Source organism: Amblyraja radiata, unplaced genomic scaffold (assembly GCF_010909765.2).
Source record: "Amblyraja radiata isolate CabotCenter1 unplaced genomic scaffold, sAmbRad1.1.pri scaffold_994_ctg1, whole genome shotgun sequence".
NCBI classification, from domain to species: domain Eukaryota; kingdom Metazoa; phylum Chordata; class Chondrichthyes; order Rajiformes; family Rajidae; genus Amblyraja; species Amblyraja radiata.
In genome coordinates this window covers 3307-29215 of record NW_022630989.1, presented here as the reverse complement: position 1 = coordinate 29215, position 25909 = coordinate 3307, and the positions used below count along the sequence as shown (strand labels likewise).

General features: G+C 47.5%; 1 protein-coding gene across 1 annotated transcript; it reads right to left on the bottom strand.

The window, feature by feature from the left end:
- Nucleotides 1-7789: 7789 nt before the first annotated feature.
- Nucleotides 7790-25667, bottom strand: LOC116970526 (tubulin alpha-1D chain-like). Its single transcript, XM_033017163.1, has 6 exons — nt 25604-25667; nt 10923-11129; nt 10703-10798; nt 9153-9413; nt 8735-9090; nt 7790-8167 (listed from the first exon to the last, which is right to left on the bottom strand). Exons 1-6 carry the CDS (start codon nt 25665-25667, stop codon nt 7868-7870), a joined length of 1284 nt encoding a protein of 427 aa, XP_032873054.1. The 3' UTR covers nt 7790-7867.
- Between the last annotated feature and the right edge of the window lie 242 nt (nt 25668-25909).

The window sequence follows — 25909 nt, the reverse complement described above, 5'->3', positions numbered from 1 at the left end:
CACGCTCCGAAGCCGGCCAGCCCCACGAAGGTGTTTAGTCCGCAGCTCCGCAGTCTCCCGAGCCCCCGGGTCGTTCAGGGTGGAGGCCGCTCCACGGTGCTAGGCCCCAACGACAACGGAGACCCGACAGGAAAAAGGTCGGGTCTCCCAGAGAGGGAAGAGATTTTAAACAGTTTCCCCCTCCCCCCCCCGCCCCCCACATATACACATTTAAAGCTAGTATTAAAAAACACCAAACACTACTAGACAAAAAATAAAAAAAAGACAGACAGGCTGTAGGGGCCGCTGCAACGGCCGAGTCGCGCCGCCAACGAGTGGGGAATCTGTGGAATTCTCTGCCACAGAAGGTAGTTCATTGGCTATATTTAAGAGGGAGTTAGATGTGGCCCTTGTGGCTAAAGGGATCAGGGGGTATGGAGAGAAGGCAGGTACAGGATACTGAGTTGGATGATCAGCCATGATCATATTGAATGGCGGTGCAGGCTCGAAGGGCCGAATGGCCTACTCCTGCACCTATTTTCTATGTTTCTATGTAACATCTCTTGACGTGTCCCTTGTGGTCCATATGGAACGGTTTGAATGTGAAGAAGCGAAGAAGAGACGCCGGTGAGCCTTCTTGACCAGAGTTGAGGTATTGTGGATCCAAGAGAGGTCATCGGAGTGGTTGACCCCCTGAAACCTGAAGCTGGAAACACGTTCCACCTCCATCCCGTTGATGTGGATGGGGTGTGCGTGCCACCCCTAGACCTTCTGCAGTCCACAATGAGCTCCTTGGTCTTCTTGGAGTTAAGGGCCAGGTTGTTGTCAACGCACCATGCTGCTAGGGGCTGGACCTCCTCCCTATAGGCCGACTCGTCGTTGTCGCTGATGAGGCCAATCACCGTTGTATCATCTGCATACTTGATGATGGTGTTAATACCATGTACAGATGTGCAGTCGTAGGTGAAGAGGAATTAGAGGAGGGGGCCCAGCACACAGCCCAGTGGAACGCCGGTATTCATGGTGAGGGTTGAGGGTGTGTGCTCGTCTAACCTAACAGACTGGGGTTTGTTTGTTAGAAAGTCCAATATTCAGTTGCAGAGGGTTGGGTCGATGCCCAGGTTACCGAGTTTGGTGATCAGTTTAGAGAATACAATGTTGTTGAATGCTGAGCTGTCATCGATGAACAGCATTCTTACGTAAGTGTTTCTGTTGTCGAGGTGGGAGAGGGCGGAGTGTAGTGCCGTTGAGATGGCATCCTCCGTACTCCTGTTCCTGCGGTAGGCGAACTGGTAGGGATCCAGTGTGGGAGGTAGGCAGCCTCTGAGGTGTGCCAGGACCAGCCTCGCGAAGCATTTGGTGATGATGGGAGTAAGTGCAACTGGGCGGAAGTCGTTGAGGCTTGCCGCAGTGGAGTGTTTTGGCACCGGCACGATGATCGTGGTTTTAAGGCACGTGGGGACAACAGCTTGGGCAAGTGACAGGTTGAAGATGTCAGTCCAGACGTCTGTCAGCTGCGCAGCACAGGCCATGAGAACGCGCCCGGGGATGCCGTCAGGGCCAGCAGCTTTTCGTGCATTAATCCTGCTCAGTGCCACGTACACGTCGTAGGGGGTGAGTGTGAGGTGCTGGTGATCGGCAGGGAGCACAGCCTTGATGGCTATCTCTAGGTTGTCCCTGTTAAAGCGGTCATAAAAGTGGTTAAGCTCCTCAAGGAAGGAGGCTCACTGGATGTGGGGGTACTGTTGGTGCTTGTTTACTTTGAGTCTATGTCTATCTGAATAAATTTTGATATGGGTTACAGGTTTTGCACAAAATAGCACATCATTTCCTCGTACACACAAGGAGATGAGTGCACAGAACGAGCTGCCAGAGGCATGTACTGTTGTGACGTTTAAGAAACATTTAGACGGGTACAAGGTTAGGACAGATTGAGAGGGATATGGGCCAAACGCGGGCAGGGGGGGGGGGGGGGGGGGGGGGTGTTTGTACCATTCTGGGGATGGTAATACAGGACTGAACACGTTCATGTGGCAGATCTAAACCGAAGGGGGAGAAGGGAACATTGGTCCCAGGGCGGAGTTTACCCCAGACCGGTGTCCAAGCGGAGGGAGACAGGGTGATTGGTCCCAGGGCGGACCAATGTGACTGATCTCGCTGTAACGGGCTGGAGGTCCCGGAGCGATGCAGTCGATGGGGTCATCCGCCCGGGACTGACACCTGGAAGATCCAGCGGTGAATGTCAGGAGCCGGAGCCTGGAGCGTAGCGACTGCGGCCGCATCTGGGGTCCGCTCAGGGCGCGGATTTGTTAATAAGCCGAAGCACTGAAGTGAGCGGATATTTCACCGCGATCATCACCTGCTCCCTGAACTTGGACTGAGTCGCAGCGTAAATAAATATGTTGGTGCAGCAGCTGAGATTCCTCAACAAAAAACCGACGTTGTTAAAGATCCATTGAGAATTATTCCAATCATTTCCAGTTGCTGTGATCTGATAATAGACGAATTGTACAACAAACGTCAGCCACAGGAGGATGAAGCTGCCGGAGATGGTGAAGAGTAAAACCACTGACCTCCTTCTGCTCTCCATCTCCGGGTCACTGCGGTTCTCCCCCTTGCTCTCACCCCTCAGCCCCTTACGGACCCGACTGGCCACTAAAATGTGCCGGACTGTCAGAGCGTTGAGCAGCAGGATTACAGCGAAAGGGAGGAGCGGAGTTGAAACCGTGTCGAACCAGTCAAATGCCACCCACCCGGGGTCATGTAATAATTGTCTTTCAAGACACACAGCCACGGGACATTGTTCATGATTCCCCGGGGTTCTACTGTGAAGTAGCGGGGAAGGTTTTTCATCCAGAGCAGAACGCCGGCTGTTGCGAGAATCGCTGTCGCAATTTTCCCGCTGCAATATTTTATTTTCAGCTTCTGGCAACAAATGGCCACAAACCGATCAAAGGTGAAAGTGACGGTGAACCAGACAGAACAGTCTGCAAACCTCAGTACATCGATAACACTGCACACAGGGGACGGGAAACTCGAATGAATGTAATGATGTCGAATCCAATACAAAATGACCTCGTTGATAAGCACCAGCAGATCGGCCGCTGCCATCGCCACCAGGTACCGAGTGGTGCAGGTGGAGAGGCCACACTTTCCCCGGGACAGGATCACAATCGCCACTAAATTCACTGCGGAAAGAGAAGAGGACAAACACTGGGAATTATTGAACACGTTCTCCGGGGCTGAACACCGGCTCGACTTTCAGCTAAAGATCAGAAGCCTAGTATATTTGATCAGAAGTGTTGGAGTCAGTTCGCGACGGCAACTTTAACAATGTCAGACCCAGCTCCGACTGTGCCCGACCTTCTTGTTTCAGGGTAGAAGAGATATGGAGACGGGCGGGGGGAAACGAGGAGCCACCCGCTACAATAGGCGCAATAATCCTTTCTCTCGTTAACCCTGCTCACAGTCTCAGATGGAGCTGATTTTACAGACTTAACAGTCACCTACTGTGTTTAAACCAGGACTCTGGGAATGCTGCATCTGATGGGGACGAGAAGGGTTCCAGGAGTAAGGCAGGGATAACAGGTAACAGAGTGGTTCCGTTAATGGAATAACGGAATGCAATCAAATGTATTTTAATTCCCAATGTTATTATTTGTTTTAACATCTTTAAACATATTACCAAAATAACATTTGCTGCAGGTATGTCCTTTGGCCATCTCTTGTCAGTTGGTGTAATGTTTAACCTGTCAGATGGGTATGGTCGGTTTTAACAGCTATTATCATAAAATGCCTTTAGAAATGTCCTTACACCTGTATATTTTGTTGTGGATAAATTATGTGGGAAGCAAGAGTGTTTCTGTGCCAATCGCAATAACGACCCATGCTATGGCCATGTCATGGTAATTTTCGGTCCTTCACAGAAAACATGCTTGCATCAATTGCAATGTGTAAAATGAGTCGAGAAATTGTATTATAATTTTGCTGCATGTCATTGCGGTATATATAATGTCTTGATTGGTGAATATGTTTAGTTTGTTACTTTATTTGAAGCAGAAATAATATGTGAATGTGGACAAAAGTGCTGGAGAAACTCAGCGAATGCGGCAGCGTCCATGGAGGGAAGGAAATGGGCAACGTTTCGGGCCGAAACCCTTCTTCAGACTGATGAGTTTCGGCCTGAAACGTTGCCCATTTCCTTCGCTCCATAGATGCTGCTGCACCCGCTGAGTTTCTCCAGCACTTTTGTCTACCTTCGATTTTCCAGCATCTGCAGTTCCTTCTTGAACATAATATGTAAATGCTTCTTTGAGCATAATTCCAACTGGTAACTACGCACTTCGTCCACGCACATTATCATACGCTTCATGCAAACTGTCTTAAATGACCACCTAAGCTGTCATTTCGCAACCTAAAAAGTTATCAGGGTTGCCCGGCGGGCAACAGGGAAAAACGGTTAAGCGAGAGCCCTGGTGATGCATAAACTCGGGGTGTCACTGGGCGGCAGCGGCCGCAGGAACCCCTTCACCGATGTGCGGGGACCCGGTTGACAAACGGCGCCACTCTCCCCGGGGATTCACGGTGGCACTGCGGTAGAGTTGCTGCCTTACAACAAAATGCAGCGCTGGACACCCGGGTTCGATCCCGACTACAGGCGCTATCTGTACGGAGTTTGCACGTTCTCCATGTGACCTGCGTGGGGTTTCCCTGAGATCACCTGTTTTCTCACACATTCCAAAGACGTACAGGTTGGTAGGTTAGGTGGATATGCAATGGAAGGCATTTAAAGGCTGCCTGGATGAACTACAACAATTGTTCATCCCCATTTGTCAAAATAATAAAGCAGGCAAGGTAGTGCATCCGTTAATAACAAGGGAATCGGGGATAGTATAAAAACAAAAGATGAAGCATACAAATTAGCCAGAAAAAAAGCAGCCTACCAGAGGACTGGGAGAAATTTAGAGTCCAGCAGAGGAAGGCAAAGGGCTTAATTAGGAAATGGTAATAGATTATGAAAGAAAACTGGCAGGGAACATAAAAACTGACTGCAAAATTTGTTATAGATATGTGAAGAGAAAAGATTAGTTAAAACAAATGTAGATCCCTTGCAGTCAGGAGCAGGTGAATTGATCATGGGGAACAAGGACATGGCAGACCAATTGAATAACTACTTTGGTTCTGTCTTCACTAAGGAAGACATAAATAATCTGCCGGAAATAGCAGGGGACCGGGGGTCAAATGAGATGGAGGAACTGAGTGAAATCCAGGTTAGCCGGGAAGTGGTGTTAGGAAAATTGAATGGATTAAAGGCCGATAAATCCCCAGGGCCAGATAGGCTGCATCCCAGAGTATTTAAGGAAGTAGGTCCAGAAATAGTGGATGCATTAGTGATCATTTTTCAAAACACTTTAGATTCTGGAGTAGTTCCTGAGGATTGGAGGGTAGCTAATGTAACCCCACGTTTTAAAAAGTGACGGGGGGAGAAAACGGGGAATTACAGACCAGTTAGTCTAACATCGGTAGTGGGGAAACTGCTAGAATCAGTTATTAAAGATGGGATAGCAGCACATATGGAAATTGATGAAATCATTGGAAAAAGTCAGCATGGATTTACGAAAGGTAAATCATGTCTGACGACTCTTATAGAAATCTTCGAGGATGTAACTAGTACAATGGATAAGGGAGAACAAGTGGTTGTGTTATATCTGGACTTTCAGAAGGCTTTCGACAAGGTCCCACATAAGAGATTAGTGGGACTTAAAGCACACGGTATTGGGGGTTCAGTATTGATGTGGATAGAGAACTGGCTGGCAGACAGGAAGCAAAGAGTAGGAGTAAACGGATCCTTTCACAATGGCAGGCCGTGACTAATGGGGTGCCGCAAGGCTCAGTGCTGGGACCCTAGCTATTTACAAAATATATTAATGATTTGGACGAGGGAATTGAATGCTACATCTCCTAGTTTGCGGATGACACGAAGCTGGGGGACAGTGTTAGCTGTGAGGAGGATGCTAGGAGACTGCAAGGTGACTTGGATAGGCTGGGTCAGTGTGAAAATGTATGGAAGATGCAGTATAATATGGATAAATGTGAGGTTATCCACCTTGGTAGCAAAAACAGGAAAGTAGACTGTTATCTGAACGGTGGCCGATTAGGAAAAGCGGAGATGCAACGAGACCTGGGTGTCATGGTACACCAGTCATTAAAAGTAGGCATACAGGTGCAACAGGCAGCGAAGAAATCGTATGGTGTGTTAGCATTCATAGCAAAGGGATTTGAGTATAGGAGCAGGGAGGTTCTACTGCAGTAGTACAGGGTCTTGGTGAGACGACACCCGGAGTATTGCGTATAGTTTTAGTCTCCTAATCTGAGGAAAGACATTCTTGCCATAGAGGGAGTACAGAGAAGGTTCGCCAGACTGATTCCTGGGATGTCAGGACTTTCATATGAAGAAAGAGTGGATAGACTCGGCTTGTACTCGCTAGAATTTAGAAGATTGAGAGGGGATCGTATAGAAACTTACACAATTCTTAAGGGGTTGGACAGGCTAGATGCAGGAAGATTGTTCCAGCTGTTGGGAAGTCCAGAACACCGGGTCACAGTTTAAGGTTAAGGGGGAAATCTTTTCGGACCGAGGTGAGGAAAACATTCTTCACACAGTGAGTGATGAATCTCTGGAATTTTCTGCCACAGAAGGTAGTTGAGGCCAGTTCATTGGCTATATTTAAGAGGGAGTTAGATGTGGCCCTTGTGGCTAAAGGGATCAGTGGGTATGGAGAGAAGGCATGTACAGGATACTGAGTTGGATGATCAGCCCATCAGCCAGATAATGAATGGCGGTGCAGGCTCGAAGGCCCGCATGGCCTACTCCGGCACGTATTTTCTAAGTTTCTATCTATGTTTCCATGTAAAAGACTTCCCCCTTATCCTTAAACAGTAACCCCTTGTTCTGGACTTCACCTACATCGGGAACAATCTTTCTGCATCTAGCCTGTCCAACCCATTAATAATGTTTTAAGGTTCTATAAGATCCCTCTTCAATCTTCTAAATTCTAGCGAATACAAGCCGAGTCTATCAAGTCTTTTTTCATATGAAAGTCCGGACATCACAGGAATCAGTTTGATGAACCTTCTCTGTACTTCCTCTATGGCAAGAATGTCCTTCTTCAGATTAGGAGACCAAAACTGTACGCATTACTCCAGGCGTGGTCTCACCAAGACCCTGTACAACTGCAGTAGAACCTCCCTGCTCCTATACGCAAATCATCACAGTGAGGAATGTAGAGAAGTCGCTGGGGTGGATGTTTATGTTAAAATGTATTTTGTGCGTTCCATTGCTTTTTATTTGAATGACTGACTTACGGCAAAATTAGAGCACATGGTATGGGGGTAGGACTTTAAGAATTTTTCAGCAATCTACCTAACCCTATCCCTTGGTCTTCTTGAAGCTTTGCAATTCATCTTTGAAGACTTCCCTTTGAACCCTCCATCCCCATAATTCCACACCTATCTGCTCCCTTCCCCGTCCCTTTGCCTCTCCTTACCTTTCCCTCCCCACCCCTGTACATTTGCTCCACACCCCTCTGGATCTCCCCCTGCATCCCTCCACCCGCCCCCCCACACATCTTCTATTTGTCAGTTTCGCACTGACATGACCGCCCCATGCTAGTCATTATTGTCGCAATCGTTCTTCTGCCGCCAGAGTGAAAATGTCCTCAGGAATTTCCAAAGTCAAGCGGATAGACTTCCAAATGGATTATGTTTTCAAATACATTTAATTTTGGGAGTATAATGATGTCTTATTAAACTTTCTTTCCAAATCTAACGTTGCTCTGATGCATAAATGTGGCATTTCATTAAATATTTTAATTTTAAGTAATATCGTCTACTCCTCTCCTTCCTCCTCTGCTCTTGCAAGGTCGATGGAATCCAGGGCCACCTCTTGATAGTCCTTCTCCAGCGACGCAATGTCCTCCCGCGCGTCCTGGAACTCCCCTTCCTCCAGCCCCTCTCCCACGTACCAGTGGCCAAAGGCCCGCTTGGCGTACATCTTGTCGATCTTCAGGTCCAGGCGGGTCCAGGCCATGGCGATGGCGGTGGTGTTGCTGAGCATGCAGAGAGCGCGTTGCACCTTGGCCAGGTCGCCCCCGGGCACCACCGTCGGGGACTGGTAGTTGATGCCCACCTGCGGGGGTAGGAAAGTGCACACATGGGATATCAATTCCTGGACCCCTGTCAACATGCGTGCTGCTCCCAACCCCTTCACTGTGTAAACCCCGTGTTCTGGGTGAATTGCAGAGCCTCTGTTCCCCGGACGATGGCGCTGGAAAGGGGGACGTGCAAGTAAGAGATGAACCCAATTCTTTACTTCTTCCCCTATCAGGTGCTCAATATTCCCTGGATATTTTTTACTGGTAGAAATAGGTACTTCGGCTCACCGTCTACAAGCGCACGAATTCCTTCAAATCCACCCACTCTCCTCCATCCCTTGCACCCGCATCAGGATAGGATGTCTCCTGCAAATGTTACGATCGGGTTAAACCATTCCCATGGGATGACTTCAGTGGGTTGGGGTGTTGAGTAGGGAGGGCACAGTGTGGAGAATGGGAGAGGTCCTTGTACCATTATTGTCGATGAATATACGGATATCTATCCAACATAGCTAGCTGTGCCGTTCAACTGAGGTCTTGGACAAATATAGCCAATGCCCCTCCTCCACCGGGTATACAAGATTTTGTCTCAAACCCTTCACCTTGAACCCGGTTGGACACCAGTCCACGAACTGGATGCTGCGCTTACTCTTGATGGTGGCGATGGCGGCGTTGACGTCCTTGGGGACCACGTCCCCACGGTACAACATGCAACACTTCATGTACTTGCCCTGCCGGGGGTCGCACTTCATCATCTGGTTGGCTGGCTCGAGGCAGGCGTTGGTGATTTCGGGGACCGCCAATTGCTCGTGGTAAGCCTTCTCTGCCGAGATCAGCGGCGCGTAGGTGACGAGCGGGAAATGGATGCGCGGGTAGGGGACCAGGTTGGTTTGGAACTCAGTCAGGTCCACGTTGAGGGTGCCGCCGAAGCGCAGCGAGGCGGTAATAGACGACACGACTGCGCGATCAGGCGGTTGAGGTTGGTGTAGGTGGGGCGCTCGATGTCCAGGTTCCGCCGACACACGTCGTAAATGGCCTCGTTGTCCACCATGAAGGCGCAGTCGGAGTGCTCCAGTGTGCAGTGGGTGACCAGCGCCGAGTTGTAGGTCTCGACCACGGCGGTGGGGATCTGCGACGCCGGGTAGATGGCAAACTCCAGCTTAGATTTCTTACCGTAGTCGACGGAAAGTCTCTCCATGAGGAGGGAGGTGAAGCCCGAGCCGGTGCCGCCGCCGAAACTGTGGAAGATGAGGAACCCCTGCAGTCCGGTGCACTGTCGGCCTTGGGTAGAAAGAAAACGGAAATCATGAATAGAATACCGGATGTGACATTAATGATGCACGCCACCAAACTGCCTCTGAGTTTGAGCTCATGAAGATAGGACTGGAATGATCAGCAACATTGTCTATTCATAGTCTCTCCCAACATTTAAATGCTGATCTAGTCGGCAGTCTGGACTCGGGGGTTTTGGCTGCATTGGGTCGCTATACACGAGAACTCTTCCCATCCACATTAAGAAACATAGAAACATAGAGACATAAATAATATGTGCAGGAGGAGGCCATTCGGCCCTTCGAGCCAGCACCGCCATTCATTGTGATCATGGCTGATCATCCCCTATCAATAACCCGTGCCTGCCTTTTCCCCATACCCCTTGACACCATTAGCCCCTAGAGTTCTATCTAAATCTGTGGCAGGGCATTCCATAAATTCACAACTCTCCGGGTGAAAACGTTTTTTTCTCACCTCAGTCTTAAATGACCTCCCATTTATTCTATGACTGTGGCCCCTGGTTATGGACTCAGCCAACATTGGGAACATTTTTTCCTGCATCTAGCATAGCCAGTCCTTTTATAATTTAATATGTTTCTCTAAGATCTCTCCTCATCCTTCTAAACTCCAGTGAATTTCTGTCCAAATCAGTTTCGAAATTCGGTAAGTTATTCGGCTTCCGCCGTATACAGCAGGGGACACCTTCTTTAAATTTGAGTTGACTTGACAAAAAAGTAATATAAGGCGGTACTGGTAGTATTCTGTGCTGTTCCGGTTGCTCCATTTCAGGACAGACGTGCAGACTTAGATGAGGGCGCAGATGAGTTTCGCTAGAATTATGCCCGGATTTGAGAACTTTAACTGTGCAGACAGATTGGACACGTGTGGATTTTTTTTTGTTCCCAGAGACCTGATAGATATTTATTTAAATAATATAATTGATAGACGTGGAATTATACTGTATGGGAACACGAATACTGGATTTATACAGTGAGGATGGCCAAATCTGGATACTTTATTTCGGTGACGATGGATATTTATGCAAATACTATACATGTACTTAGGGCATTTATTGACACCCCTTTTACCGATGTATGGAAATGTCACAGTAGGCTGGACATTGCTTTAAGGTGTGGTAAGTGCACAGTGCACGTAGTTCTCAATGACGCTTGGGATAGGGACACATTATCGGAAGTTCGGTGGTAATACAGGAAATCTGTGAAATCCTATTGCAAGTCCACCTACCACCTTCCGGATACGATCCAGCACCAGGTCCACGATCTCATTGCCGACCTAGCAGTGTCCCCGGGCGTAGTTATTGGCCGCGTCCCCATTTCCCGTGATGAGCTGCTCGGGGTGGAAGAGCTGCCGGTATGTGCCGGTCCGCACCTCATCTGCAGGGGAGAGACCAGGGAACAGAGAATTAACCAGCTCCACAAACGCCCCTTCCTTGCACGACGCGTGGAAGTTTTGAGACAATCCCGGACAGATGAGCCCTAGACTGCCATTTCAAATTACCGATCACCGTGGGCTCCAAGTCGACGGACACGGCCCGTGGGACGTGCTTGCCCGCCCCCGTTTCGTTGAAGAAGATGTTGAAGGAGTCGTCGCCGGCCCCGATGGTCTTGTCGCTCGGCATCTGTCCATCCGGCTGGATCCCGTGCTCCAGGCAATACAGCTCCCAGCAAGCGTTGCCAATCTGAAACCCGGCCTGGCCGACGTGAACTGAAATACACGCGCGCTAGAGTTGGGGGGAAACACGTGATTAGTACCGGAAGTGGATAACTTGCCTTAGTGTTGTGATGAGAGACGGAGGGAGCGGGGTGGGGCTTAAAATCACCGGTTTACTGTCAGGCGCGTCCCATCCTCAAGCTCCTTCCAACCCTGGTAATGTAACCGCCCCACTCCCACACCCGACCCCGTCCAAACCAATCCAGACTCCCGGCTACAACTGCATTCGCTGAGCACCGCTCTCTTTTCCCTGAATGGAGCACGCCGCCCACAGTGGGCTCCCTTCGACCAATCAGCCGCCTGTCTCCATGGAACGCGGCGGTCCTCAGAGTTCTATCACGTCACCTACCATAATGTTCGGTGAACACCGCAGCCCTCGACAATGACTGGCTGACGCCGCCGGTCGCGCTATTTATACCCCGTCATTATGAGGGAGGCCCGTCGTCTGATTAGTCGGCCGGGAGAATGGTTGCTAGGTGCCATGTAAACAACGTCAGATGCGGACGGGAACTGATTGGCCGCTTAGAGTAAAGGGCGTGGTCAAATGTTGCCCGCAATAGATAATGGGCATATGAAAATCCTGACATCACAGGAATCAGTCTGATGAACATTCTCTGTACTTCCTCTATGGCAAGAATGTCCTTCCTCAGATTATGAGACCAAAACTGTACGCAATACTCCAGGCGTGGTCTCACCAAGACCCTGTACAACTGCAGTAGAACATCCCTGGTCCTAAACTCAAATCATCACCGTGAGGAATGTAGAGGAGTCACTGCGGTGGATGTTTATGTTAAAATGTATTTTGTGCATTCCATTGCTTTTTATTTTAATGATTGACTTACGGCAAAATTAGAGCACATGGTATTGGGGGTAGGTTACTGCCATGGATAGAAAATTGGTTTGCAGTCAGGAATGAAAGAGTAGGGATTAAAGGGTTCTTTCAGAATGGCAGGCAATGACCAGTTGGGTACCGCAAGACATGGTGCTGGGACCGCAGCTATGAACAATATACATTAATGATTTAGATGAAGCGATTAAAAGTAAACAAGCTGGGTGACAGTGTGAACTGTGAAGAGGATACTGTGAGGTTGCAGGGTGACATGGACAGGTTGTGTGAGTGGGCAGATGCATGCCAGGTGCAGTTTAATGTGGATAAATGTGATGTTATCCACTTTGGTGGGAAAAACATAAATGCAGATTATTATCTAAATTGGATCAAATTGGAAAAGGGGTGTACAACGGGATCTGGGGTCCATATAACCATATAACCATATAACAATTACAGCACGGAAACAGGCCATCTCAGCCCTACATTCCGTGCCGAACAAGTTTTTTCGCTTAGTCCCACCTGCCTGCACTCATACCATAACCTTCCATTCCCTTCTCATCCATATACCTATCCAATTTATTTTTAAATGACACCAACGAACCTGCCTCCACCACTTCCACTGGAAGCTCATTCCACACCGCTACCACTCTCTGAGTAAAGACGTTCCCCCTCATTTTACCCCTAAACTTCTGTCCCTTAATTCTGAAGTCATGTCCTCTTGTTTGAATATTCCCTATTCTCAAAGGGAAAAGCTGATCCACATCAACTCTGTCTATCCCTCTCATCATTTTAAAGACCTCTATCAAGTCCCCCCTTAACATTCTGCGCTCCAGACAATAAAGACCTAATTTATTCAACCCTTCTCTGTAACTTAGTTGTTGAAACCCAGGCAACATTCTAGTTAGCTCCTCTGTACTCTCTCTATTTTGTTGACATCCTTCCTATAATTGGGCGACCAAAATTGTACACCATACTCCAGATTTGGTCTCACCAATGCCTTGTACAATTTTAACATTACATCCCAGCTTCTATACTCAATGCTCTGATTTATAAAGGCTAGCATACCAAAAGGTTTCTTTACCACCCTATCTATGAGATTCCACCTTCAAGGAACTATGCACGGTTATTCCCAGATCTCTCTGTTCAACTGTATTATTCAATTCCCTACCATTTACCATGTACGTCCTATTTTGATTTGTCCTGCCAAGGTGTAGCACCTCACATTGATCAGCATTAAACTCCATCTGCCATCTTTCAGCCCATTCTTCCAAATGGCCTAACTCACCCTGTAGACTTTGGAAATCCTCTTCATTATCCACAACACCCCCTATCTTGGTATCATCTGCATACTTACTAATCCAATTTACCACACCTTCACCCAGATCATTGATGTACATGACAGACAACAAAGGACCCAACACTGATCCCTGAGGCACCCCACTAGTCACCTGCCTCCAACCCGACAAACAACCAACCACCATTACCCTCTGGCTTCTCCCATTCAGCCACTGTTGAATCCATCTTGCTACTCCTGCATTTATACCCAACAGTTGAACCTTCTTAACCAACCTTCCATGAGGAACCTTGTCAAAGGCCTTACTAAAGTCCATATAGACAACATCCACTGCTTTACCCTCGTCAATTTCCCTAGTAACCTCTTCAAAAAATTCAAGAAGATTAGTCAAACATGACCTTCCAGGCACAAATCCATGCTGACTGTTCCTAATCAGACCCTGTTTATCCAGATGCTTATATATATTATCTCTAAGTATCCTTTCCATTAATTTGCCCACCACTGAAGTCAAACTAACAGGCCTATAATTGCTAGGTTTACTCTTAGAACCCTTTTTAAACAATGGAACAACATGCGCAGTACGCCAATCCTCGGGGACTATTCCCGTTTCTAATGACATTTGAAATATTTCTGTCATAGCCCCGGCTATTTCTACACTAACTTCCCTCAATGTCCTAGGGAATATCCTGTCAGGACCTGGAGACTTATCCACTTTTATATTTTTCAAAAGTGTCAGTACTTCTTTTACTTTGAAACTCATAGTATCCATAGCTACTCTACTAGTTTCCCTTACCTCACATAATTCAATATCCTTCTCCTTGGTGAATACCGAAGAAAATAAATTGTTCAATATCTCCCCCATCTCTTTTGGCTCTGCAGATAGCTGTCCACTCTGTCTCTCCAATGGACCAATTTTATCCCTCGTTATCCTTTTGCTATTAATATAGCTGTAGAAACCCTGTGGATTTACTTTCAAGCAACCTCATGTCTTCTTTTAGCTTTTCTAATTTATTTCTTAAGGTTATTTTTACATTCCTTATACTCCTCAAGCACCTCATTTACTTCATGCTGCCTATAATTATTGTAGATCTTCCTCTTTTTCCGAACAAGATGTCCAATTTCCCTTGAAAACCAGGGCTCTTTCCATTTTTTACTGTTTCCTTTCAACCGAACAGGAACATAAAGATTCTGTACTCTTAAAATGTCCCCTTTAAATGTCCTCCATTTCTCTTCTACATCCTTCCCATAAAATGTCCCAGTTCACTCCTTTTAAATCATTTCGCATCTCATCAAAGTTAGCCTTTCTCCAACCAAAAATCTCAACCGTGGGTCCAGTTCTGACCCTCTCCATAATGGTATTGTGATCACTGGACCCGAAGTGCTCCCCAACGCATTCCTCCGCACTGACCCTCCTCTAGTAGGTATCTCTATGTATTGCTGCAAAAAACTATCCTGCACACATTTTACAAACTCCAAACCATCCAGCCCATTTACCGAATGTGTGTCCCAGTCTATGTGTGGAGAGTTGAAATCTCCCACAATCACTAATTTGTGCTTACTACTAATATCTGCTATCTCCTTACATATTTGCTCTTCCAATTCCCGATCCCCATTTGGCGGTCTATAATATACCCCTATAAGTGTTGCTACCCCTTTCCCACTTCTCAGTTCCACCCAAATAGCCTCCCTAGATAAGCCCTCCAATCTATCCTGCCAAAGCACTGCTGTAGTATCTTCCCTGACTAGTAATGCAAAACCTCCACCTCTTGCCCCTCCAATTCTATCACACCTGAAGCAACGAAATCCTGGAATATTTCGTTTCCAATCACAGCCCTTCTGCAACCATGTTTCACTGATCGCCACAACATCATACTTCCAGGTGTCTATCCAGACTCTAAGCTCATCCACATTTCTTACAATGTTCCTAGCATTAAAATATGAACATTTAAGAAACCCCCCGCCTCTTATTCTCTGTTTATTTCCTTTTTTTCCTTTCTCCTCTTGTGCCCGATGCTTCCCTTTTCTGCTTCCTGCCTCCCATTCTGTATACTAGCTTTCTCTATTTGATCCCTCGCCCCAACCGTTCTAGTTTAAAGTCTCCCCAGTAGCCTTTGCAAATTTCCCCGCCGGGATATTGGTCCCCCTCGGGTTCAAGTGCAACCCATCCTTTCTGTACAGGCCCCACCTTCCCCAAAATAAGTCCCAATGATCCAGAAACTTGAATACCTGCCCTCTGCACCAGTCTTTCAGCCACGCATTTATCCTCCACCTCGCTCCATTCCTACTCTCACTGTCGCGTGGCAGAGGCAGTAATCCTGAGATTGTTACCTTTTTGGTCCTTTTCCTTAACTCTCCTCCCAACTCCCTATATCCTCCATTCAGGACCTCTTCCCTTTTTTAACCTATGTCATTGGTACCTATATGTACCACGACCTCAGGCTCCTCTCCCTCTGATTTCAGGATATCTTGGACGCGTTGAGACACGTCCGAGACCCTGGCACCAGGGAGGCAGATTACAATCCTGGTCTCCGACTGCGTCCACAGAATCGCCTATCCAACCCCCTAACAATAGAACCCCAATTACTATTGACCTCTTCGTTTTGTCCCTACCTTCAGGAGTAACAGGGCCGGTCTCTGTGCTGGAGACCCGTCCGCTCTCGCTACCCCCAGGCAGGCTGTCACCCCCATCCGTACTCAAACAGGAGTACTTATTTGCAAGGTGTACCGACATTGGTGTACTCCCTCGTCCCTGCCTCTGCCCCTTGCCCTTCCTTAGCGTGACCCACATGTCTCTCTCCCGTGGTTTTTGAGTGACTACCTCCCTATAACTCCCCTCTATGGCCTCGTCACTCTACCTGACCAGACAGGGGTCATCGAGCTGCTGCTCCGGGATCCTAATACGGTCCCTTAGGAGCCCCATCTCGCTGCACCTGGTGCAGATGTGGACGTCTGGAGGGCCATCCGACACCATGACCTCCCACATCTGACATCCTGAACGGTACACTGCTCTGGCTGTCATTCTCCCGCCTTACCCTGGATCCGATACAAGTATAATACAATAGAAACTGCTGGGAGAAATCAGCAAGTATCTGACTCACAAACAGCTGCTCCCTCTTGACCTTTAAACTGCACCTTTATTATATAAACAGAAAGCACTGTACCCTTAACTCACTGTACCTTTAGCCACTGTACCATTGGCTCCCTGTACCTTTACTAAAGCACTGTATCTTTAGTCCACGTGTACCTTTAACCAGAAAGCAGAAATGCTAACCTGAGGTTGCACCAAATCAGCTGCTTCATCTAGTCTGTTTCCACCAATCAGCGGCTTCCACCAGAACCCTCCTTGTTTATCAATCACTGAAAGTAAGCAGGCAGTGAAGAAAGGAAATGGCACGTTGGCCTTCATAACACGAGGAGTTGAGTATAGAAGCAAAGAGGTCCTTCTGTCATTGTACAATGCCCTAGTGAGACCACGCTTGGAGTATTGTGTGTAGTTTTGGTCTCACAACTAGAGAAAGGATATTCTTGCTATAGAGGGAGTGCAGCGTTGGTTCACCAGGTTAATTCCCGGGGTGGCGAGATTGTCATATGTTGATAGAATGGAGCGGCTAAGGCGCGTATACTCTGGAATTTACACGATTCAGAAGGGAAACATATATCATTATTAAGGGCTAAGACACGCTAGAGGCAGGAAACATGTTTCCGATGTTTGGGAAGTCTAGAACCAGGGGCCTGGCGAGGAGATTTGCAAAGGCTACTGGGGAGACTTTAAACTAGTATGGTTGGGGGGAGGGACTCAAATTGGGAAAGCTAGCAGTCAGTGTGTGAGGCAGAGAATGGCAGCACTCTGACCCAAAATGTAGGGGAGAGAGAATAAAAAGACAATAAACAGAAATAAGAGAGGGTGGGTTTCTTAAATGTGTATATTTTAATGCTAGGAGCATTGTAAGAAAGGTGGATGAACATAGAGCCTGGATTGAAACCTGGAAGTATGATGTTGTGGCGATCAGTGAAACATGGTTGCAGGAGGGCTGTGATTGGAAACTAAATATTCAAGGATTTCTTTGCTTCAGGTGTGATAGAATTGGAGGGGCAAGAGGTGGAGGTGTTGCATTGCTTATCAGGGAAGATATTACATCTGTGCTTTGGCAGGATAGATTAGAGGGCTCGTCTAGGGAGGCTATTTGGGTGGAACTGAGAAATGGGAAAGGGGTAGCAACACTTTTAAGGGTGTATGATAGACCGCCAAACGGGGAGCGAGAATTTGAAGAGCAAATATGTAAGGAGATTGCAGATATTAGTAGTAAGCACAAGGTAGTGATTGTGGGAGATTTCAATTTTCCACACATAGACTGGGAAACCCATTCTGTAAATGGGCTGGATGGGTTGGAGTTTGTAAAATGTGTGCAGGATAGTTTTTTGCAGCAATACCTAGAAGTACCTACTAGAGAAGGGGCGGTGCTGGACCTCCTGTTAGGAAATGAGACGGGTCAGGTGGCAGATGTAAGCGGTGGGGAACAGTTCGGCACCAGTGATCACGATACCATTAGTTTCAATATAATTATGGAGAGGGTCAGAACTGGACCTATGGTTGAGATTTTTGATTGGAGAAATGCTGACTTTGAGGAGATGCGAAAGGATTTAAAAGGAGCAAATTGGGACAGTTTGTTTTATGGGAAAGATGTGGAAGAGAAATGGAGGACATTTAAAGGTGACATTTTAAGAGTGCAGAATCTTTATGTCCCTGTTCGGTTGAAAGGAAATAGTAAAAATTGGAAAGAGCCATGGTTTTCAAGGGAAATTGGACACTTGGTTCGGAAAAAGAGAGAGATCTACAATAATTATAGGCAGCATGGAGTAAATGAGGTGCTTGAGGAGTATAAAGAATGTAAAAAGAATCTTAAGAAAGAAATTAGAAAAGCTAAAAGAAGATATGAGGTTGCTTTGGCAAGTAAGGTGAAAGTAAATCCAAAGGGTTTCTACAGCTATATTAATAGCAAAAGGATAACGAGGGATAAAATTGGTCCATTAGAGAGTCAGAGTGGACAGCTATCTGCAGAGCCAAAAGAGATGGGGGAGATATTGAACAATTTATTTCTTCGGTATTCACCAAGGAGAAGGATATTGAATTATGTGAGGTAAGGGAAACAAGTAGAGTAGCTATGGAAACTATGAGATTCAAAGAAGAGGAAGTACTGACACTTTTGAGAAATATAAAAGTGGATAAGTCTCCAGGTCCGGACAGGATATTCCCTAGGACATTGAGGGAAGTTAGTGTAGAAATAGCAGGGGCTATGACAGAAATATTTCAAATGTCATTAGAAACGGGAATAGTGCCGGAGGATTGGCGTACTGCGCATGTTGTTCCATTGTTTAAAAAGGGGTCTAAGAGTAAAGCTAGCAATTATAGACCTGTTAGTTTGACGTCAGTGGTGGGCAAATTAATGGAAAGGATACTTAGAGATAATATATATAAGCATCTGGATAAACAGGGTCTGATTAAGAACAGTCAACATGGATTTGTGCCTGGAAGGTCATGTTTGACTAATCTTCTTGAATTTTTTGAAGAGGTTACTCGGGAAAATGATGAGGGTAAAGCAGTGGATATATGGACTTCAGTAAGGCCTTTGACAAGGTTCCTCACGGAAGGTTGGTTAAGAAGGTTCAATTGTTGGATATTAATGGTGGAGTAGCAAGATGGATTCAACAGTGGCTGAATGGGAGATGCCAGAGAGTAATGGTGGATGGTTGTTTGTCAGGTTGGAGGCCAGTGACAGTGGGGTGCCACAGGGATCTGTGTTGGGTCCACTGTTGTTTGTCATGTACATCAATGATCTGGATGATGGTGTGGTAAATTGGATTAGTAAGTATGCAGATGATACTAAGATAGGTGGGGTTGTGGATAATGAAGTAGATTTTCAAAGTCTACAGAGAGATTTATGCCAGTTGGAAGAGTGGGCTGAAAGATGGCAGATGGAGTTTAATGCTAATAAGTGTGAGGTGCTACATCTTGGCAGGACAAATCAAAATAGGACGTACATGGTAAATGGTAGGGAATTGAAGAATGCAGGTGAACAGAGGGATCTGGGCATAACTGTGCACAGTTTCCTGAAAGTGGAATCTCATGTAGATAGGGTAGTAAATAAAGCATTTGGTGTGCTGGCCTTTATAAATCAGAGCATTGAGTATAGAATTCTTCAAGAAGGAACTGCAGATGCTGGAAGATCGAAGGTACACAAAATTGCTGGAGAAACTCAGCGGATGCAGCAGCATCTATGGAGCGAAGGAAATAGGCGACGTTTCGGGCCGAAACCCTTCTTCAGACTGATGGGGGGTGGGGGGGGGGAGAAGGAAGGAAAAGGGGAGGAGGAGGAGGAGCCCGAGGGCGGGCGGATGGGAGGGTGGGAGGAGACAGCTAGAGGGTTAAGGAAGGGGAGGAGACAGCAAGGGCTAGCAAAATTGGGAGAATTCAATGTTAATGCCATCCGGACGCAAGGTCCCCAGACGGAATATGAGGCGCTGTTCCTCCAATTTCCGCTGTTGCTCACTCTGGCAATGGAGGAGACCCAGGACAGAGAGGTCGGATTGGGAATGGGAGGGGGAGTTGAAGTGCTGAGCCACCGGGAGTTCAGGTAGTTTATTGCGGACTGAGCGGTGGTGTTGACATCCTTCCTATAATTGGTCGCCTAATTATAGGAAGGATGTCAACAAAATAGAGAGAGTACAGAGGAGATTTACTAGAATGTTGCCTGGGTTTCAGCAACTAAGTTACAGAGAAAGGTTGAACAAGTTAGGGCTTTATTCTTTGGAGCGCAGAAGGTTAAGGGGGGACTTGATAGAGGTTTTTAAAATGATGAGAGGGATAGACAGAGTTGACGTGGAAAAGCTTTTCCCACTGAGAGTAGGGAGATTCAAACAAGGGGACATGACTTGAGAATTAAGGGACTGAAGTTTAGGGATAACATGAGGGGGAACTTCTTTACTCAGAGAGTGGTAGCTGTGTGGAATGAGCTTCCAGTGAAGGCGGTGGAGGCAGGTTCGTTTTTATCATTTAAAAATAAATTGGATAGTTATATGGATGGGAAAGGAATGGAGGGTTATGGTCTGAGCGCAGGTATATGGGACTAGGGGAGATTATGTGTTCGGCACGGACTAGAGGGGTCGAGATGGCCTGTTTCCGTGCTGTAATTGTTATATGGTTATATGGTTATATGGTGTTCGGCGTAACGATCGCCCAACCTCCGCTAGTCTCACCGATGTAAATCAGATGACATCTAGAGCAGCGGATGTAGTATATGAGGTTGGAGGAGATACAGGTGAACCTTTGTCGCACCTGGAACGACTGCTTGGGTCCTTGAATGGAATCGAGGGGGGAGGTGAAGGGACAGGTGTTGCATTTCTTGCTGTTGCAACGGAAAGTGCCCGGGGAGGGGGTGGTGCGGGAGGGAAGGGAAGAATTGACGAGGGAGTTGCGGTGGGAGCGGTCTTTGCAGAAGGCAGACATGGGGGGAGATGGGAAGATGTGGCGAGTGGTGGGGTCACGTTGGAGGTGGCGGAAATGGCGGAGGATTATGTGTTGTATTTGCCGGCGGGTGGGGTGAAAGGTGAGCACCAGAGGGTCCTCTCCCACCGCAACTCCCTCGTCAATTCTTCCCTTCCCTCCCGCACCACCCCCTCCCCGGGCACTTTCCGTTGCAACCGCAAGAAATGCAACACCTGTCCCTTCACTTCCCCCCTCGACTCCATTCAAGGACCCAAGCAGTCGTTCCAGGTGCGACAAAGGTTCACCTGTATCTCCTCCAACCTCATCTACTGCATCCGCTGCTCTAGATGTCAGCTGATTTACATCGGTGGGACTATGCGGAGGTTGGGCGATCGTTTCGCCGAACGCCTCCGCTCAGTACGCAATAACCTACCTGAACTCCCGGTGGATCAGCACTTCAACTCCCCCTCCCATTCCCAATCCGACCTCTCTGTCCTGGGAATCCTCCATTGCCAGAGTGAGCAACAGCGGAAATTGGAGGAACAGCACCTCATATTCCGTCTGGGGACCTTGCGTCCGGATGGCATTAACATTGAATTCTCCCAATTTTGCTAGACCTTGCTGTCTCCTCCCCTTCCTTAACCCTCTAGCTGTCTCCTCCCACCCTCCCATCCGCCCGCCCACGGGCCCCCCCCCCTCCCCCCCCCCTGTTCCCTCCCTCCCCCCCCCCCCCCCCCCCCCCCCCCATCAGTCTGAAGAAGGGTTTCGGCCCGAAACGTCGCCTATTTCCTTCGCTCCATAGTGCTGCTGCACCCGCTGAGTTTCTCCAGCAATTTTGTGTACCATTGAGTATAGAAGTTGGGATGTAATGTTAACATTATACAAGGCATTGGTGAGGCCAATTCTGGAGTATGGTGTACAATTTTGGTCGCCTAATTATGGAATGATGTCAACAAAATAGAGAGAGTACAGAGGAGATTTACTAGAAAGTTGCCTGGGTTTCAGCAACTATGTTACAGGGAAAGGTTGAACAAGTTAGGGCTTTATTCTTTGGAGCGCAGAAGGTTAAGGGGGGCCTTGATAGAGGTCTTTAAAATGATGAGAGGGATAGACAGAGTTGACGTGGATAAGCTTTTCCCACTGAGAGTAGGGAAGATTCAAACAAGGGGACATGACTTGAGAATTAAGGGACAGAAGTTTAGGGGTAACATGAGGGGGGACTTCTTTACTCAGAGAGTGGTGGCTGTGTGGAATGAGCTTCCAGTGAAGGTGGTGGAGGCAGGTTCGTATTTGTCATTTAAAAATAAATTGGATTGTTATATGGACGGGAAAGGAATGGGGATTATGGTCTGTGCGCAGGTATATGGGACTAGGAGAGAATACGTGTTCGGCACGGACTAGAAGGGACGAGGTGGCCTGTTTCCGTGCTGTTATTGTTATATCGTTATATGGTTATATGTTAAGCCATTTAGAACGGAGATGAGGAAACACTTTTCCACGCAGTTGTGAGTGTGGATCTATCTGCCGGCCTCCACCTGGGGGTGGAGGCCGGTTCTCTGGATCATTTCAAGAGAGAGATAGATAGGGCTATTAAAGATATCAGAGCCAGTGGATATGGGGAGAAGGCAGGAACGGGGTTCGGATTATGGATGATCAGCCATGGTCACATTGAATGGCGGTGCTGGCTCGAAGGGCCGAATGGCCTACTCCTGCACCTCTTGTCTATCGTCTATTGAAACTCGTGGTGCCCACCGCGATGAACAACTCCCACACACACACCCACTCCACCCCCCGCCGCAACCCCACCCCGCGGTTCGGCGGCGCCAGCGAGCAGGCAGGTAGGTAGGCGGGCGGGCGGCAGCAGAGAGCGAGCGAGCGGGCAGGGCGGGGACGGGCCGAGCGGCGACTGAGCCGGAGTAAGCAGAGGGAGGGAGGGAGAGTCGGGTTGAAGGGTGGCCAAGCTGTTTTCGCTGAGTTTGAGTAAAGGGCCTGTCCCACGAGCATGCGACTGCATGCGGCAAGCGCGACGAATCCGGAAGTGGGGGCCGCGCGGATGTCGAGTGATCCCGTACGAGTTGACGTGAAGTTCGAGAGAAGTCCGCGGGAAGTTCGCGCTAGGCATACGCCATCAAGTTGCTACGTACGGCTTCAAGACGCTGCGTACGAAGTCAAGACGCTGCGCACGCTCGTCGAGGCGGTGCGTCCGGCCTCAATGCGGCTGCGGGCCGGTAGGACAGTGCCAGTTTTTCCGAGCCCCGCGCGATGTCGGGACTAGCTCCGCTCAACTACATACGGCCCCGCCGATCGAAATGGGACCGGCCCCGCGAGGCCGTACGGCTCAAGCGTCCACGTCACGTCGCGCTTGTCGCATGTAGTCGCATGCTCGTGGGACAGGCCCACGATGCAACCCAGTCCAATCGTCAAGTCAAATTGATCTGAAGCACGGCTAACCATGAATGACCTGTAGAAGAATGAATTGCAGTTGCTGCTTTTTATGGATGTATGGAGGGAGGGAGCGAGCTACCGAAGGTAGGGGAAAGAATGGTGAGGGAGTGGTGAAGGAGGGATTTGGGGAGGGAATGAGAGGGGAAAGATCCTGGTGGGTGAGGAGGGAGAGGGGGAATTGAGGAAGAGGAAGAGCTAGGTAAGGAGTGGTGGAAAGTAGCGGATGTGTGGAAAGTGGTGCGCAGGGAATATAGAGGGAATGGAGGGGGAGTGGGGGAGGTAGGAATTTGGGAATAGAGGGAGATGAGGGCAGTGGGGTTGTCAGGATGGGTAGTGGGGGATAGGAGGAGGTGAGGAGTGGGGATAGAGGGATAGTAGGAGGGGAGAAGAGTAAAGGAGGGAGGGAGGGAATGACTGAGGGGAGGGGAAAGGAGATGGGGATGTGATGGGCGTATTGCGGAAGGGGAGGAGGAGAGGGGAAAGAAGAGGGAGGTTGAAGAGGAGTGGGAGGGGAGTGCAGGGGGAATAGGGGGGAAATGAGCCGTGCCTGCATGTTAGGGGCTATGAGTCAGTGGTGCAATATTGCGTTGGGGGGATGGGTTGCATTTGGGGAGCGAGTGAGTGGTGGAATGTTGCATTGGGGAACGTGTTGCGTCGGCAAACCAGGCCTCCCGTTTGACAGGGTCCCAACGGGCGGAATGACCTTTACAGGTTCTACCAAGTATCACCCCCTGAACACCTGAGCAAAAAATACACAGTTATCCATAATCTGCTTAGAGATAACAACCTCCAATGCTTGCAACATTCTGGAACTCTTCAGCACCCGCTCTCGAGACTCCTTATTCCATCTTTAACAGTGTGACACGAACGACGCACAATAATCCAAATCAAAGGTATTCTGATCATTATGTTTGAAAAAGACATGCCTAAAGAATGACCTTGGGAAGTGATAAGTTGTTCTGCTTCAGTGCAACAGTTATTACCACCTCTCTCAGGCCTCTCAACAAAAAAAAAATTTAAACAGTGTTGTCAGAATCTTGTTATTATTTGCTGAATTGTACTGCTGGATGCCTGAGGTTAAACGGAATATCTAAGCTACACTTTCACGCCTGTGGTGCACAATTGTTCATTTTGAGTAGGCGATTCAGACAATTCATTTATTCTCATTTAAAAAATCTTTATCTTGGATATGGGTTGTCACCATTATTTATCACCTGCCTCCAAGTCACGCTTGAGAAAGTGACACCTTATTTTTGAACCACAGGAATCCACGTGGTGAACCTAAACCATAGAGATATCAGGAGCAGAATTTGTGGACATTGATAGTGACCATGAATTTGACCAAATGACTCAGGCTTAATATTATATCTTACATATTGGATGGTCACATTATTAATTGATTTACATGTTTTTTTTCCATTTCATAAGATAAAGAATTTGCACCTGTGTAGTTATTCACTTTGATACTTTCAGTAATTTTGCTCCCAAATTGAATCAGGGACAACTTACAATATTACAAAGCCAATTATCCTACAAACCTGTATGGTCTTTGGAGTGTGTGAGAAAACTGGAGCACCCGTCGAAAACCCGGGTTACAGTCACATGGAGGACTTCCGGTGGCGCCATGGAGCTGTGAGAAGTGCAGCATTTACATCCGCTCTCGAGGAATGCATTAAATCGTTAAAAAAAAAGATGAGTGGGAAGACGTGCTCGATCTAAAAATAACTACCGGAGAAAATACCTTTTTATCGTGTAAGAGAAGTTGTCAGAAATTCCGCTGATACAGGGGATTCTTTGGTACCTTTAATGCACAAGAAGAATCCCGAGAAACCTGCTACAAGGTCTCAAGTAAGACAACGAATCATAGAACTGGAAAAAACGCTACAAATAATCAGAAAGCTTTGAAGAAGAAACGCAAGTTCAAAGAGTGGCTGCTGAAATGGCTGAAAAATAAAAATAAATGGAGGAAATGGAGGAATCCATTAAAAAAACACCGGTAATTAAACAATTTGCTTATATACTACACGAAGAGATTACCACTCTTGATGAAAATTTGAGCAAGAATGGATTGCTCATTCTTCTACCTGTCACGAGAAAGTAATTCTCAACTCTAAAGTGTCGTAGTAACTTAATAAGTTCATAAGGTCCAGAGTTATACCATTCGGCCCATCAAGCCTACTTCATTCAATCATAGCTGATCTATCCCGCCTTCTAACCTTATTCTCATGCCTTCTCCCCATAACCCCCGAAACTCGTATTATTTAAGAATATATCTATCTCTTTAAGTACAAGCGTTAACAATAAGCGATCTAATGTGCCTTTTCTGCACCGCATTCTATTCAACGCATTCCCATTCATGAATGTTGGGGCAATTCAGAACCTGTGAGGGATTGGTGACTGCAGGAATTGTTCATTACCTCGCCGATTAAAATTGGGTGTTGTGACGCAGGGAACGATGCCGGTCCTGTTGGCATCCGGCATAGCTAGCAGAGATGTTCTATCAGTGGCGCCAGAATTGCGAGGGCAGCCGATATGCAGATTAGTCAGAGATCGCAGAAGATACGCCGCCTATTTTTATTTTAATTTTTTTATTTATTTATTAGAAGTAGACATATTATAAAATGTAGTTACATATTATAGTAAAAAAAACTTTTCCTATACATCAGTCAAACATTATTAAAATTTTCCATTATCAATTACTTTTGCTTCAAGTGTTTTTATTT